This window comes from Bos javanicus, chromosome 9 (assembly GCF_032452875.1).
Source record: "Bos javanicus breed banteng chromosome 9, ARS-OSU_banteng_1.0, whole genome shotgun sequence".
Lineage (NCBI taxonomy): Eukaryota > Metazoa > Chordata > Mammalia > Artiodactyla > Bovidae > Bos > Bos javanicus.
In genome coordinates this window covers 25,395,370-25,409,722 of record NC_083876.1, presented here as the reverse complement: position 1 = coordinate 25,409,722, position 14,353 = coordinate 25,395,370, and the positions used below count along the sequence as shown (strand labels likewise).

At 39.1% G+C, this 14,353-nt stretch overlaps 1 protein-coding gene across 11 annotated transcripts in view; it reads left to right on the top strand.

The window, feature by feature from the left end:
• Window positions 1-4,923, top strand: part of NCOA7 (nuclear receptor coactivator 7) — a 161,889-nt gene extending 156,966 nt beyond the window's left edge. For all 11 annotated transcript variants that reach the window (XM_061427360.1, XM_061427355.1, XM_061427358.1 and 8 more), the window contains 3 exons: window positions 1,838-1,933; window positions 2,353-2,426; window positions 2,783-4,923. In XM_061427360.1, the coding sequence (XP_061283344.1) occupies window positions 1,838-1,933; window positions 2,353-2,426; window positions 2,783-2,918 (306 nt within the window). In that variant the 3' untranslated portion in view covers window positions 2,919-4,923. The remainder of the gene's footprint in view (window positions 1-1,837; window positions 1,934-2,352; window positions 2,427-2,782) is intronic.
• The last annotated feature ends 9,430 nt before the right edge of the window (window positions 4,924-14,353 follow it).

The following is a 14,353-nucleotide window of genomic DNA, read 5'->3' as shown; positions in this document are numbered from 1 at the left end:
GGGATGGGGGAGCCTGGTGGGCTGCCATCTATGGGGTCGCTCAGAGTCAGACACGACTGAAGTGACTTAGCAGCAGCAGCAGCAGCAGCAGCTCCATGAAGGAAGCAGACTAAGCTATAGACCTTCTAGAGAGAACCAGGGCGAGAGACAGCTGAGGAGAGCCTTCCTGGAGTCAGGATAAATTACATAGACTGGCCAAGGAAACTACTGTGGCAAAGGGGCCTAAATATAATTGAGTGAGAATTACCATGGAGTAATTTATACCACAAGGCACTATGGAAAATAATAGAGCAATCATCAGGTAACAGAGTCTGATTTATACTAACTTATTCCAGTGAGGTATAGAAATGTTACTCCTATATTGTTCTATTACATCTTTCCACTTTCTATAGTAATTTTGGGTATAACATTGATATATATTACAAAGTCAACAATAAAGTGTTATTTATATAGTTGTGTAATTTTTATCTACTAAGAAAGCTGAGAGAAGGAGAGCAATTATGCGTTTATAGGTTTTGTCATATTAACCTTCCTTTTACCACTTCTGGCTATCTTCCTCCTCCTCCCTGGATTCCTTTGTTCTATTATTATCAAATATATTAAATTTTTAGATGCTGTAGACCCAACAATACAATTATGTACATATTATATAACTTATTTCTAAATAAACTAATATAAAAAATAAAATGAATGTTTTCTTACATAACCATAATGCTGTATATCCAAAAAATTAACAGTCATTTCTTAGTATCATCCTATCTCCAGTGCTTAAACAAATTTCTATGATTGCTAAGAAAATTTGTTACTGATTTTTCTTTGTTCTTAGCAGCTCTATGGAGAGATTTTGGTATGAGAAACAGGGGTTAGAAAGTTTTGAGACTTCTACTCTGCCTAATTTTTAGTATTTCAAGGAGCTATGAACTGAAGCAGAGATTCCATGATGATAATAATCAGATTTAAATTATTTTGAAAAATTATAAGACATTTTCCAGATAGACTCCATCTGAAGCTTTGTTTCTCAAGTGGAATTTGGAGAAGATATATCAGAATCACCTAGGGACTGTTCCAGAATATGTATGCTCGTTTTTACCAGTCTTCACCCCTCCAAGTACTGGTTGGGACCTGAGGAGGATAAGAGGCTGAAGCAGTGGGATGGTCATTCTGAAAACACTGCTCCTTCCAACCCCAACAAGAAAAAATAGACAAAATCATTGATTCGGATACATCTAAACCACCTTGAAAGCCCATAGTATTATGGAATTGTTACTTTTTTCTTTAAAATCATTTTGAACTGAGTATTGGATCAGTCACGTCAAGGATGCAGTTCTGTTAAGCATATTGAAAACTCATTTTTATGAATTAAGGGAGAGGAAAATTTATTTTCTCTGGGGAAATATCTGACCATGATTCTACTTATAAAACACGTCAGAGACAGGCTCTCACTCTCTCAACCACTCATTTCTGTGAGCAAGATGTATGTTGTAGTTGTTTAATGTTCCAGTCTGTGATGAGAGATTTTTTTCTCTACAGTGAAGTGAGAGAGACTTTTTTCTCTACAGTGGACTTTGGAAGTCTTTTTAAATTGAAGCAATTGCTGACCTTTGACCGATAAGTTCTCTGAGCCCCTTGGGTACTAATAAGAACCAGGGACATTTTATTTGTTGATTGGTGGTCTTTTTTACTTAGAAACTCTGACTTAGTAATGCTCTTCATAATAATCTTGCTGAAAGAGATATAATGAGACCTCAGAATAGGATTATGCTAAAATATTTCAGAAGGGCTTTCTTTGAGAGGTTTGTGTTCGAAAGCTGCTAACATTTCTGTTTTCTTTTGACAGATCTTTGGAGCATATGCGACTCATCCTTTCAAGTTCAGTGATCACTATTATGGCACAGGCGAAACTTTTCTCTACACATTTAGCCCCCATTTCAAGGTACCTAGATGGAAGGAATACTGATGGCCTAGTGTCGTGGTGTCAGGGGGGTGGCTGGGGCTAGATGTCGGGGGCTGTGGTTGGAGCGGTAGACGGTCCCATCCCATAACCTCACTTGGCCTCACTCTAGCCTGCTCAGCACTTCATGACCACAGCACAGAAACCCGCTTGGTTCCCTTCCTGGGCCTTGGGAACTTTTGCATGAACTTCTGAGATCCAGGGTGGAATTGCAGGTCAGAACCAACATGTGTGCGAGAGATCTTTCCTGCCTTGTAACCCCTTCGGAGAGCTCATCCTGGTGTGGGAAAGGTCTAGCTAGAAGTCAGGAGCTTCCTCAGCCTGTGGGTGGTCCCCTCCCTCTTTGCTAATTCTCCAGATTGAAATGTCTGATCTCTCTTTGTCTTGTGTTTCTACCTAAGGTCTTTAAGTGGAGTGGAGAAAACTCATACTTTATCAATGGAGACATAAGTTCTTTGGAACTTGGTGGTGGAGGGTAAGGTTTTTGTTGTTATTAATTTACTATTTAACCAGAGTGGGTCTGTTTTAATCCAGGTAACTGAAACTTTGGTGTCAGCTGATTGTAGTTAGTCCATGTGTAGTTAGTCGATTATTTAGGACAGTGTGGTCTAACACATGACACTAAGAGTCGAAGATAAAATGACTTATTTATGTGTCCAAATGAGGGACCACCTGAAAGACAGGTCATTTAAATGAAATACAGGAAATGTTTTATAAGCAGTTTAGGGTTTTGACTATAGCATAAAAGAAAGAAGTTGGGACAAGGGAGGATGGAAAGCGTCTACATAAAATTGAGATGTTTTCACCATTTTGCTTTTTTAACCTTTTTAGGGGACGATTTGGCTTATGGTTAGATGCCGACTTATACCATGGACGAAGCAACTCCTGCAGCACTTTTAATAATGATATTCTTTCCAAAAAGGAAGACTTCATAGTTCAAGACCTCGAGGTATGGACATTTGAGTGAAATTTAGGCTGCCTTAAAATAGAACATTTAAAAAGACTGGGTTCGGTCAGCCCTGCTAAAGCTAGCTGGAAGACGAAGCCCCAGCTCAGACTGCCTCATCCCATCATAGTGCTTTCTTTCTGCCATCATCTCAGAGCGCAATTACATTGCAGAGAGATTCTGAAAGGTACATGTGGAAGGCAGACGATGAAGAAAGAATTTGAAGTTCGGGTCGTTGAAAGACTTTATACTCTCACTTTCTTCAAACCCATAGAGTGAGGAGTCAGAATATTTATAGATGTGAGTTGAATGCAATTTTTATTTTTGGTAACTGTGAAAAAGAAAATACTGTAGAAGTATATACATTCCTTGTATATTTATCAACATAATTTTCATTACCAAAATGTACAGCATACTATTGTTTGCCATTGAAAAGTTTAGTCTCATTTAGAAAAATTGAAAGTGCACAGCACTTAAAGGGAATAAATGATTTTTTAAAACTGTTTTATTTATTATTTCTAGTATATTATTTGAAATGTGTTGGCAATTTTTTTCTTTTAATGTGTCAAATCTTGAAGTAAAGAAATGTATACATTTTGTGCTGTTTTGGCAACAAATCCATTTGATTTATATAGTTTTATATTAAATTTTTTTTGCCCTGATTGTTTAGGGTGATCTGTATATGTATGTGCTGCTTAATGTCCATATATATACACACACATATATATATACACAAACACAATTCTGAATTTTTAAAAACTCATAATCAGTGTTTATTGATTTGACTGTTGTAGGCCATCTTTCCATTTTGTCATTGAAAAGGTACATTTTTAGTTATTTACCCTGAACATAATTGTGTAAAGAAGAATAAGCCATTTCTCACAGTCATAAATTGATATTTACAGTAATGTATACTTTTATGATCCTGGATTTAGAACCCTGCTGTTGAAAAGAAATGTTTTGCTTCTTATAAAATCTCTTGTGTTAGTAACAGAAATTGTATTTTTATTGGATTTTTTGCATAATTTTCCCCAAGTTTTTACATTAACAGGCCTCTGTTTTAAATGAGACTGAATGTTTTAATTTCTGTATATTTTATATCAAATGAAAAGTGTCCATTATCCCAATTGTCTTGGTTTCTACACTCTTTTATTTGAAAAAAATTAAATGCAAAGAAATGCATTTATACCACAATTGGAATAAAAAGTAAAAAGCAGTTTTTAAATATCAACTCACTTTCATATCATTAAACACTCTTTTATGAAAGTTAATAATAAAACCTTGTTAAAATTTTAACAAATATTATTGATTGTCAAACTTTTACAAAAGCCAAAGACTGCTAATGGAAAAAAATGTCAAGTAATAGCCAAAGCTGAGAAAGTTGTCTGTCATCAATTACATTTCCAGTGATCTTTGAAAGGAAAAATTAATAGAAAGTAGTAGTTGATAGACCTGCATTTTAAACATGTAAACAGTGCTTAGAATGTTGGCTTTAAGCTGGCGGAATACTTCCTCTAGCTTATTCTCTTACTTTAGACTATTTATAAAAGAGAACAAACAAATTGCTATGTGGCCTCCTGTCAGATCAACAATTATTTTACTCCACTCACATCCCATACAAGTTTCTTTGAATGCTATAAAATCTTAAATCTGTAGCCTGGGTGTACTTTCACCCAAGTTCTATTGCAAACTCGTCATTAACAACTTATCGGCAGTTGAACCTTATTAATCTGCTTGTTATATAATGTGCCTGTGTGAGATTCCAGGAATGTCTCAGTATGATCACGTTTACCATTTATGCCATTTGCAACCATATGCTATTAACAAAATGGTCATTTTGCATATAGTTCACTCTTACCTAGTTTAGTCCATGATATTATACTTGTGAGAGCATATTCAGATGCTGTGTTCTCTATTTAAAACAGTATTGTCCAATCAGACATGCGTGGCCCTTCATTTATGGATACTGAGTGTATGTAATGCAGTGCTAGCCCAATATTTTCAATAAAGGAATTCATGCATTCAATGTGATTTTCTTTCCTGAGGATTCATTCAGCAAGTATTTATTGCATGCTAAAGCGCTCACTTGCGTGAGAGGATGGTGAAATAACCAAGACTAAATAAGTAAGGTTGAGTGCTCATGTTTTTATTGCTACCTTGGAAATTCCCTCTTTGTTCCCCGTACCCACACTCCTATTCAGTTCATGAAAGCTGTCCTGTTACACTTACTAGAGACAACTCCTGGCTCTGTTGCTAGTTTCTCTGTTCTTAATACTAGTTGTTCTTTGAACAGTGACTTTCTTTTTAATATCTCTCTCTTGACCTACTTCCTAACTTCCATGAGAGACACCTGACCCTCTAATCAATTTTCTTTAACATCCTGTCTCCTAGCCCCTGAAGATGAAGACTTCAGACAGTGTTCTTTCCTTCCCAGTTCCTCAGTTCATGAGGCTACATCAAAAGACGTAGATGGGAGAGGGCAGCCAAATGTCTCACCACTGTTGAAAGTGACTTAGATACACCCTCATGTGACAAATCACCAGGGAAATCCTGAACTCTTGTGAGAGGTATTATCAGCCTTCATTTGATTTCCCTTTCCTTAAATCCTTTTAAAGTTTGAGAGGCATATGAAACAGGACTAATAAAAGAAATATTTTCCTTTTGAGGAAGGCATTAAGAATCTCTTAAACCAGAAAAGAAAGCTGAGGTTCACCTTCTTAAGATGCCTAACCTATTTTTAGCATTATAATCAGATGAAGAAAGGTAAGACGGTCAGAAACCAAAGGAAGTTCCAGAAACTAAATAGCCATACTCGGCCTTTGTGCAAGTATCAAAAGTACCTTTGTGCACTGCCTCCTGCCCAGTCCGGTCACACACTCCTCATTCAGGGTAAGCCCTAACCTTTTAACATCCTCCTACCTACTTGCCTATGACCCGTGTCCACAGTGATCTGTCAACAGAACGTTATCTTTACTGAAAAAAATTGGGCTTTACAGTTCACACCCAAATCTAAAATCATACTGCCTCCACCCTTCTATCAATCCTTCAGATATCTAGTGGTTCAGAATAAAAACTAGATAGAATCTCCCTGGTGTGGCCAATCAAGCATCCAAATGATGTTTTTTGATAGACTATTTTTTGAGACCTATTTATTTTCTAGATCAGAATGTTCAACAGAACATTCTACTCCAATCGAACTGTTCCCTGAATTTCCATTGTCCTTTATGGTAGCCACTAGCTACCACACTACTGTTAAACACTTGAAATGTGACTTGGATGACTGAGGAGCTGAATTTTTTAAATTTTTTATTAATTTCATTTAATTAATCTTAAAATATTTAAATCTAGCCACATATGGTTAGTGGCTGCCATGTTGAACAGCACAGCTCGGGATCAAGATTTGGCAAAACCAGAACATATGTTATCAGCAATGAACTCAACCTGTTACTCCATCACCAGAAGGGAACCTTTAGTTCTAAGTACTTTGATCTGTCCCGGCCATTATGGATCTTCACAAAACTGCTGCTGCTGCTGCTAAGTCGCTTAAGTCGTGTCCGACTCTGTGCGACCCCATAGAGGGCAGCCCACCAAGTTCCTCCGTCCCTGGGATTCTCCAGGCAAGAACACTGGAGTGGGTTGCCATTTCCTTCTCCAATGCATGAAAGTGAAAAGTGAAAGTGAAGTCGCTCAGTCGTGTCCGACTCTTCACGACCCCATGGACTGCAGCCTACCAGGCTCCTCCATCCATGGGATTTTCCAGGCAAGAGTCCTGGAGTGGGGTGCCATTGCCTTCACAAAACTAGGTACCACCTAAAGGAATAGTGTGTTTCATTGTTTAGGTGGTCTGCTAATAAAATAATCAGAAGGTTCACTTACCTGAGAGTCTTTTCACACTGAAAACCTAGATCTCTATAGGATAAATGATGCTCATCTTTGAGGAAAAAATAATTTTAAAAAACCTCTCCCAGTGCCCAGACCTTGTCTTAAATAAATTTCCTCCTTGGCCATCTGTATGTGTTTTGCTCCTATCCTGGATATTCTTGTGCCCATGGCAGTCCCATAGGATGACATATCCCTCACCAGGCACCTATCCACAATGCACAATGAACCACAGGAAGGAAAAAACATTTATTTCTTACACAAAGTTGTGCATCCAGTTTCAGAATCCTCAAGGAACAATGAATCACCCAAAATGCCTCAAACAATTCTGCTCAACAACTGGTCTTCCTTATTGAACTGGCCGGCTGGGATGCCCAATGGCTGCACGCACACCCAGAGAACCTGCTGCCTGTGGAGAAAGCTTTCAAAATCAACCTGTTAGAATGAAGGACAATCAAAAAGCATAAGAAAAGGGATGATTAGATCATCTTAGTGTACTATTTACCCATCAACAAGAACCCATCATTTCATCAACCAATCCACTTTTAGGGTTACAAAAAGTAGCCTTGATAGAGCTTAATACAACTCTGAGATTATATGGAAGAAAATGATAAACAAGAAACACCTACAAGCAACATTCACATTCAACAAACTTGGATGATAAGGCAGGCCTTTTCATGTCTCTCCAGCTAAAAAAATCCTCTTTACCTTGACATATATTGAAAACATTGGAATTCAGCCGATCAATTCAGCCTTTAATCTCCACAGCAGTCCTTCTTGGTTCAGCAGTCTCTACCGGCTATGGATCAGCCACATTTTACCTAACAGCTGACTGAGATCAACCCTTTCATCTTTGAAGATGCCAATTAACAGTAAGAATATTTCTACAAAGATACGCTGTGTTGAGGTATTGTGTTGACCTTGAGAGCTGCTAAAAGGTCCTGTTATTACTCCATGCCCAGCAGGGCTTAGTCTTGTTTACAGTATTTGTTTCCCTCTTAGATCCTACAAAGGGTCAGAAATGTGGGTAGGTTGCACCTGGGGTGTCCCAAGGAGAGCTGGGGGCTATGCATGGCATAAGTTCCTTTCAGCAGATCATACGACCAGATTACCTGGCAAGAACTCAAAGCTTCTAAAGACTTCCACAGGCAACAAAAGCATGGATTAAGGCATGGCTTCTCTAGAGCCAGACAGTCTGGGTTTGAATCTTAGTTCTAGAGCTTACTAGCACCGTGACCCTGGTTAAGTAATTTAACCTCTGTGTGCCTCATCTTCCTGATCCCCACTATGGGGATAATAACAACCCCCTCATGATTGTATCATGATGAGAGCACTTAAAATAGGGTCTGACATAAAGCAAGCACAGCTAAGGGTTAGATAAGTAAATGAAGAAATGCTTCCCTCGAATGGAGGAATCAGCTAATGGCATGAGAGTTGCACAGGAAAGTTCATTCTAAGGCAACAACATATTTAGTGATGAAAACTACTTTCAGTCATTGCAATGGTTCCCGTTTGCTATTTAGAATTTTTAAGCTGAGGTTTTGTTTCTTTCTTTAATTATAAAAGTAAAACATATTCGTGGTAAAGTTTTCAAACAGTATAGAGAGAATTCAGTGAAAAGCAAACATTTCCTTCCTGTATCCCCAGAAGTAACCACCACAGAAATGCCTTGTGTTTCCTTCTGGAGCATGTCTATGCATATATCTTTTTTTGTATCTTCTTTTTTTTAAACAGAACCATACTATGGTTCTTTGTCTTTTTAATTTAACAATATACTGTGAACAGCATTTTTTAATCAATATATGTAGACTTACCTCATTATTCATTGCATGGGTCTGTCATTGTTTAAACAGCTATTCACTAATGAACTTTTTTTTGGCTCTTACAAATAATTCTTAGTGAACATCCATACATATAGAACTTTGTGCGATATGAATTTGTGTATCTGTAAGATCATTTTTGCTTCTCAGGTGGGTCAGTGGTAAAGGATTCACCTGCCAATGCAGGAGACATGGTTTCAATCCCTGAGTCTGGAAGATCCCCTGGAGAAGAAAATGGCAACCCACTGCAGTATTCTTGCCTGGAAAACCCCATGGACAGAGGCACCTGGTGGGCTACAGTCCATGGGGTCACACATATTGCCCAGATTTGTGTCTTTTTTCCTAAATAAGCTAAGTCTTTTATCCATTTTTCTACTGAGTTATTCACCATCTTATGTATTTGTAAGATTTCTTTAGTATATTCACAACACTAAGCCCTTTGTCATATACATAAATGACAAAACATAGCAAATATTTTTGCTCAGTTTATACTTTTGAAATGCATGCATTTTTAATACATAAGAAGTTAATTACAATTTCTTTATAATCATATTCATCATTCATTTCTGATATAATTCTGGACCACAGTTTTTTAGATTAAGTCAAATTTATTTAGCATGATTTTCACTCATTTAAACATCTCCCCAAAGAATGTACTGATCCATCCTTAGTTTAAAATGCATCCTCTTGCTTATTCTATGATTAATTATACCTCCTTCCATATTTCAGAATATTTATAAATAACCTCCTCCAAGATCAATTTCACTTTGTGCTGGCCTGTAATCATCCTGTTAAAACATGTCAACATTTTCAGGAACCGTCTTGGGGTACAAGATCTGAATATCCATCTAAAGTACCATCCTCCAGCTAGAGCCAAGCAAGACGATGGACAACTTCTGTCTAAATCTCCAAACTCTGTCACAGTGCCTTATGGAGAAACAAATGATGTATTAACAGTAATAATATGAAGAGGAGAATGAAGAGGACAGGTAACATTTATTTATCATGAATCTCAACCTCCTTTTATATGCATTTATCATATTTGATTCTCAAATTGAATATAGTATAATCATAGTATATATATATAATATAGTATATATAAATATAGTATCAGATCAGATCAGTCGCTCAGTCGTGTCCGACTCTTTGCGACCCCATGAATCGCAGCACGCCAGGCCTCCCTGTCCATCACCAACTCCCTGAGTTCACTCAGACTCACGTCCATCGAGTCAGTGATGCCATCCAGCCATCTCATCCTCTGTCATCCCCTTCTCCTGCCCCCAATCCCTCCCAGCATCAGAGTCTTTTCCAATGAGTCAACTCTTTGCATGGGGTAGCCAAAGTACTGGAGTTTCAACTTTAGCATCATTCCTTCCAAAGAAATCCCAGGGCTTATCTCCTTCAGGATGGACTGGTTGGATCTCCTTGCAGGGACTCTCAAGAGTCTTCTCCAACACCACAGTTCAAAAGCATCAATTCTTTGGCGCTCTATAGTATATATAGTATTATCTGTTTCAGAGATGAGTAAACTGATTCTTCAGGAGGTTACATAACTTGCCAGAAATCACAGAGTTCATCAGAGTTAAAGCCAGGATACATTTAGTTATAACTGACCCCAGAGCTAAGCTCTTAACCACGAGAGTATGCTGACATTTCGTCCGGTCTCTACATCTCCACCGCAAGGTTACCCACACTCTGCTTAACTATCTCAGGCACCAAGATAACACAGTTTTTCACTCTGGAAAGACAGCTCCTTAGTGGCTGGGAGGTTGTCCGTAGCTAACAAGGTCTTATGCATCCCTATAGTCCCAGTGCTTCTCCGGGTACCATGCTTGGCAGGGTGCATGGCACCTAGGAAGCATTCGATAAATGCCTGTCAAGGTTGACTGAACAAAGTGTGTAACTAAAGTAAATGAACACCAGAGAATTTGAATTTGCCCAATGTTGTACAGCTAAGTAATAGAACTTGAGATTAAAATACAGGTTTTGGATTCCTGGCTCTCCTCCCCTTCCTGCTATATAGTGCTTAGTCACAGGTTTACAAGCATCATTCTTAAGATTGTGATGCAAGAAGAAATGACCTTCCTCTAGCTGCTCAAGTTCTGTCCTTTGGGTCTTAGGAGTGTCACGTAAAGTCTGGGGTGGAGGGCAGGGTGGTGTGTGAATGCTTTCTGGGAATAAAATTCCTCCATTTTCAGACCTCTTAGTTACTGGCATTCTGAAAAGTGTAGACTAAAGGGAAGTTCAAGGCTTCAGGGCTTTAGGGTGTTGACAGTGAGTCACAGTCTGCTTCCAAGTGAGAAATCTAGAAAATAGTTCAGAAGACCATTTAAGTAAAGATCCAACTATCCAGTGAGTTTGCACTTTGGTGATAGGGTTAGGGGAAGGGCGCAAAGGCATATGATAAACTGGGTCCTTCACTCCTGACTCAAGGTGTTGATTTTGGAAGAAAGATTAGTCAGGAAAAAAAAAAAAAATCAAGAACATTTTATGTGGAGCATTTCTCATAAAATAATAACCTAGGAAAGTCGGACATGACTGAGCGACTTCACTTTCACTTTTCACTTTCATGCATTGGAGAAGGAAATGGCAACCCACTCCAGTGTTCTTGCTTGGAGAATCCCAGGGACAGAGGAGCCTGGTGGGCTGCCGTCTATGGGGTCGCACAGAGTTGGACACGACTGAAGTGACTTAGCAGCAGCAGCAGCAGGAAAGTACATGGTATGGTAAGCATGAAGTAAATGTTAGCTGGATCCTGGAACCTTCCCCTTGTCAGCAAGTTTTTTAAACTCTCTGTGCCTTCAGTTCCTCACTTGTCAAATGAGAGCAATGTTGGAAGAATTAAGTGGATTGATAAATGTAAAATGTCATTATACTATTTACTTGTTAGAGATGTGGTTTTTTCTTTTCCTTTCATCATTGTTTCTAAGATCCCGCCATGTTGTTATTGCTTTTATATTTCATTTCTGTGTGTGTTTAATATTCTTTGGTGTGAATGTACCACTGTATCACTACTTAATCCATTCTATCAGTGGTTAGAGTTGCTGGCAGTTTTGTCTGGTTCTGAAAATTGTCCTGAGGCCCACAAGAGAGAGGTTCATGGGGGTGGAATGGCTAGTCTATGGAGTAAGTATTTGGCTTTACAAGGTAATCTCTTAATGTTTCACAAAGTGACTGTACCATTTATATGTCTATTAGCATATTCTGTCCAACACCTGACATGGTTAAATTTCTTAGTTTTCCAGTTTCAGGAATGTGCAATGTTATTTCATTGTAGTTCCAACTTGCATTTTCCTGACTATTAATGAAGATATGCATCTTTTAACATATTCCTTAGCCATTTATGTTTTCTCCTTTGTGAGATGTCTATTCATGTCAATGCCTGTTTCTTCTAGTCTGTCTTCTGGGAAGTAGTCACCTGAAATCCTTGCTGTTATTGCCCTAAGAATAAAAGAAATTAGCCAGTCTGTTAATCCCATCTACCTTAGATGAGGAGGACAAATAGTTAACATGATGATATCAGAGGTCCTTGGGCTTCCCAGGTGGTAAAGGATCCGCCTGTCAGGGAAGGAGAGGTGGTTTGATCCCTGGGTCAGGAATATGCCCTGGAGGAGGAAATGGCAACCCATTCCAATATTCTTGCCTGGGAAATCCTATGAACAGAGGAGCCTGGTGGGCTACAATTCATGGGGACGCAAAGAGTCAGACATGACTGAGTGATTGAGCACAAACACATATCTCAGAGGTTCTCAGGCCCTACAAGGGTATTTTCTCAAGTATCTCCTTTCAGTGGGCAGTATCTAGGGAGAGGGGTGAAAAAGGGGGATGTTCGTTGATTTGTGTTTTGCTTTGCAGATTTGGGCATATATTGGCACTTATTAATTTGATTATGTGATTCTTTTAAGAAGCAGCATCAAGCAGTTTATTTGTAATAACAGTAAAGATTTTTGAGCACTTATGTGTGAGGCATAATACTGTTCTAAGCACTTCATGTACATTATCTCAATTAATCTTCATAATAACTTGTGATGGTCCTAAGTACTCTATTATATTTCCCAACTGAGAAACTGAAAGCCCTGAAAAATTAATGATTCATCTAAGATGGAATCACTACTAAATGGTAGAAATTGAGAAGTCTGACTCCCCAGCTCTTGCCTTTAACCACTGAGATAACCACAGGCAATAGCAAGTTAGTTGGCAGTACAGCAAAAATAGAGGGAGGGCATGGTGGGTGCCCAGAAGCAATTCTGGGAAATGATGGGCTTTGGGAGTTTATGCTGGGAAGGGAGAGAAGTGAAGGTGGGAATCCAACAGAAAGCACTGAAGAAAGATCAAGAACAGAAGTCACTAAGAAGTCAGGAGAGAGTGAAAGTTGCTAGGACGGGTGCTTTCAGAGTTGTGAAGAGTCACTAACGTTTAGGTTTTTCAGAGCATCTGGAAGATGTCAGGTTGGGATTTTGCCACAGGAATGAGTTGTGTTAAAGAGGAATGGAAGCAAACACAGTCCCTTTATGTGACTGAGAAGCTATGAATCACGGGTGCTGGGGTTGTCTGAGATAACAGGGGAGTTTGGCAGCATTTGTGGGCCAGGTGCTGAAGCTCTCTGTTTATCTGAGGGAGTGACCGAGAAGCTGGTGTGTGATGTGGTTGTGCTTCGTGCTACAACATGATACTCAAAAGGGCGCACAGGGTGGGGAGGTGCATACAGGTAGGGATGGGATCACCTGGACTGGCAGTCAGAAGCTGGAGAATGCCAACATTGCTTCCAGATTGCTTCAGCATGCTGGAAGTGGGGCAGAAAAAGCAGGGCGTTTTTGTTTGTCAGGGCTCAAGGGGAGTGATGTCCTTAGGGGAATGGCAGGTTTCAGTCAAGGCAAGAAGGTGAAGGTATGGTTCTGTGAGGAAGTTGTGGATATAGATTAGGGTGCTTACAAAGAAATTGTGGCTTTTAGAGTGGAAAAAGATTCAAAGAGGCCAGAGGTGGAAAAAAGCAGGAAAGGAAGCATAAGACAGTTTGGGTATGAGTAAAGACAAAAAAAAATTTAATGAGCAAAAGAATGAATGGCAAAGATGAGATTAATTGGCCTTGAGATTATGAAAAAATGCAGGTGTGATTTGACAAGAACATTGACGTTAACTTCAAGATGATGGGAGTGTGCTGATTTATGTGGTAGCTGTTTTCTGTTGATTTGAGGAAGAAACGAAGTACCTCTGGTTCTGGTTCTACTAAAAGGTCTGCAAGATGGGCCCCTCTATTATCTACCACCTAAGTGATCCTGAGTAGGCTGATTCATCTCCCTCTGTCCCATTTTCTCCATTTGCACAATAGAAGTAATAATATCATCTTCTCTGATTTGTCAAGAGAATCAAATTAATTTACATATGTGAAACAAGTGAAAAAGTGGAAGTGTTAGTTGCTCAGCAGCGTCCAACTCTTTGAGACCCCAGTGGACTGTAGACCACCACACTCCTCTGTCCATGGAATTCTCCAGGCAAGAATACTGAAGTGGGTAGCCATTCCCTTCTCCAGGGGATCTTCCCAACCCAGGGATTGAACCCAAGTCTCCTGTGTTGCACGTGTGAGAGTGTCTTAGAAAGCTGCAAAGTGCCAGACAAAGGTAAGGGAGTACTATTATGGTGTTAGTCACATCAAACTTTGCTTATTCTGCATTCTCTATCAGAAATGCAAAGTCTAACTGTAATGTGGTTTCTGATAAAAGTAGAAGTTACTTTCAGTGCTTTGAAGACATGGCTTTC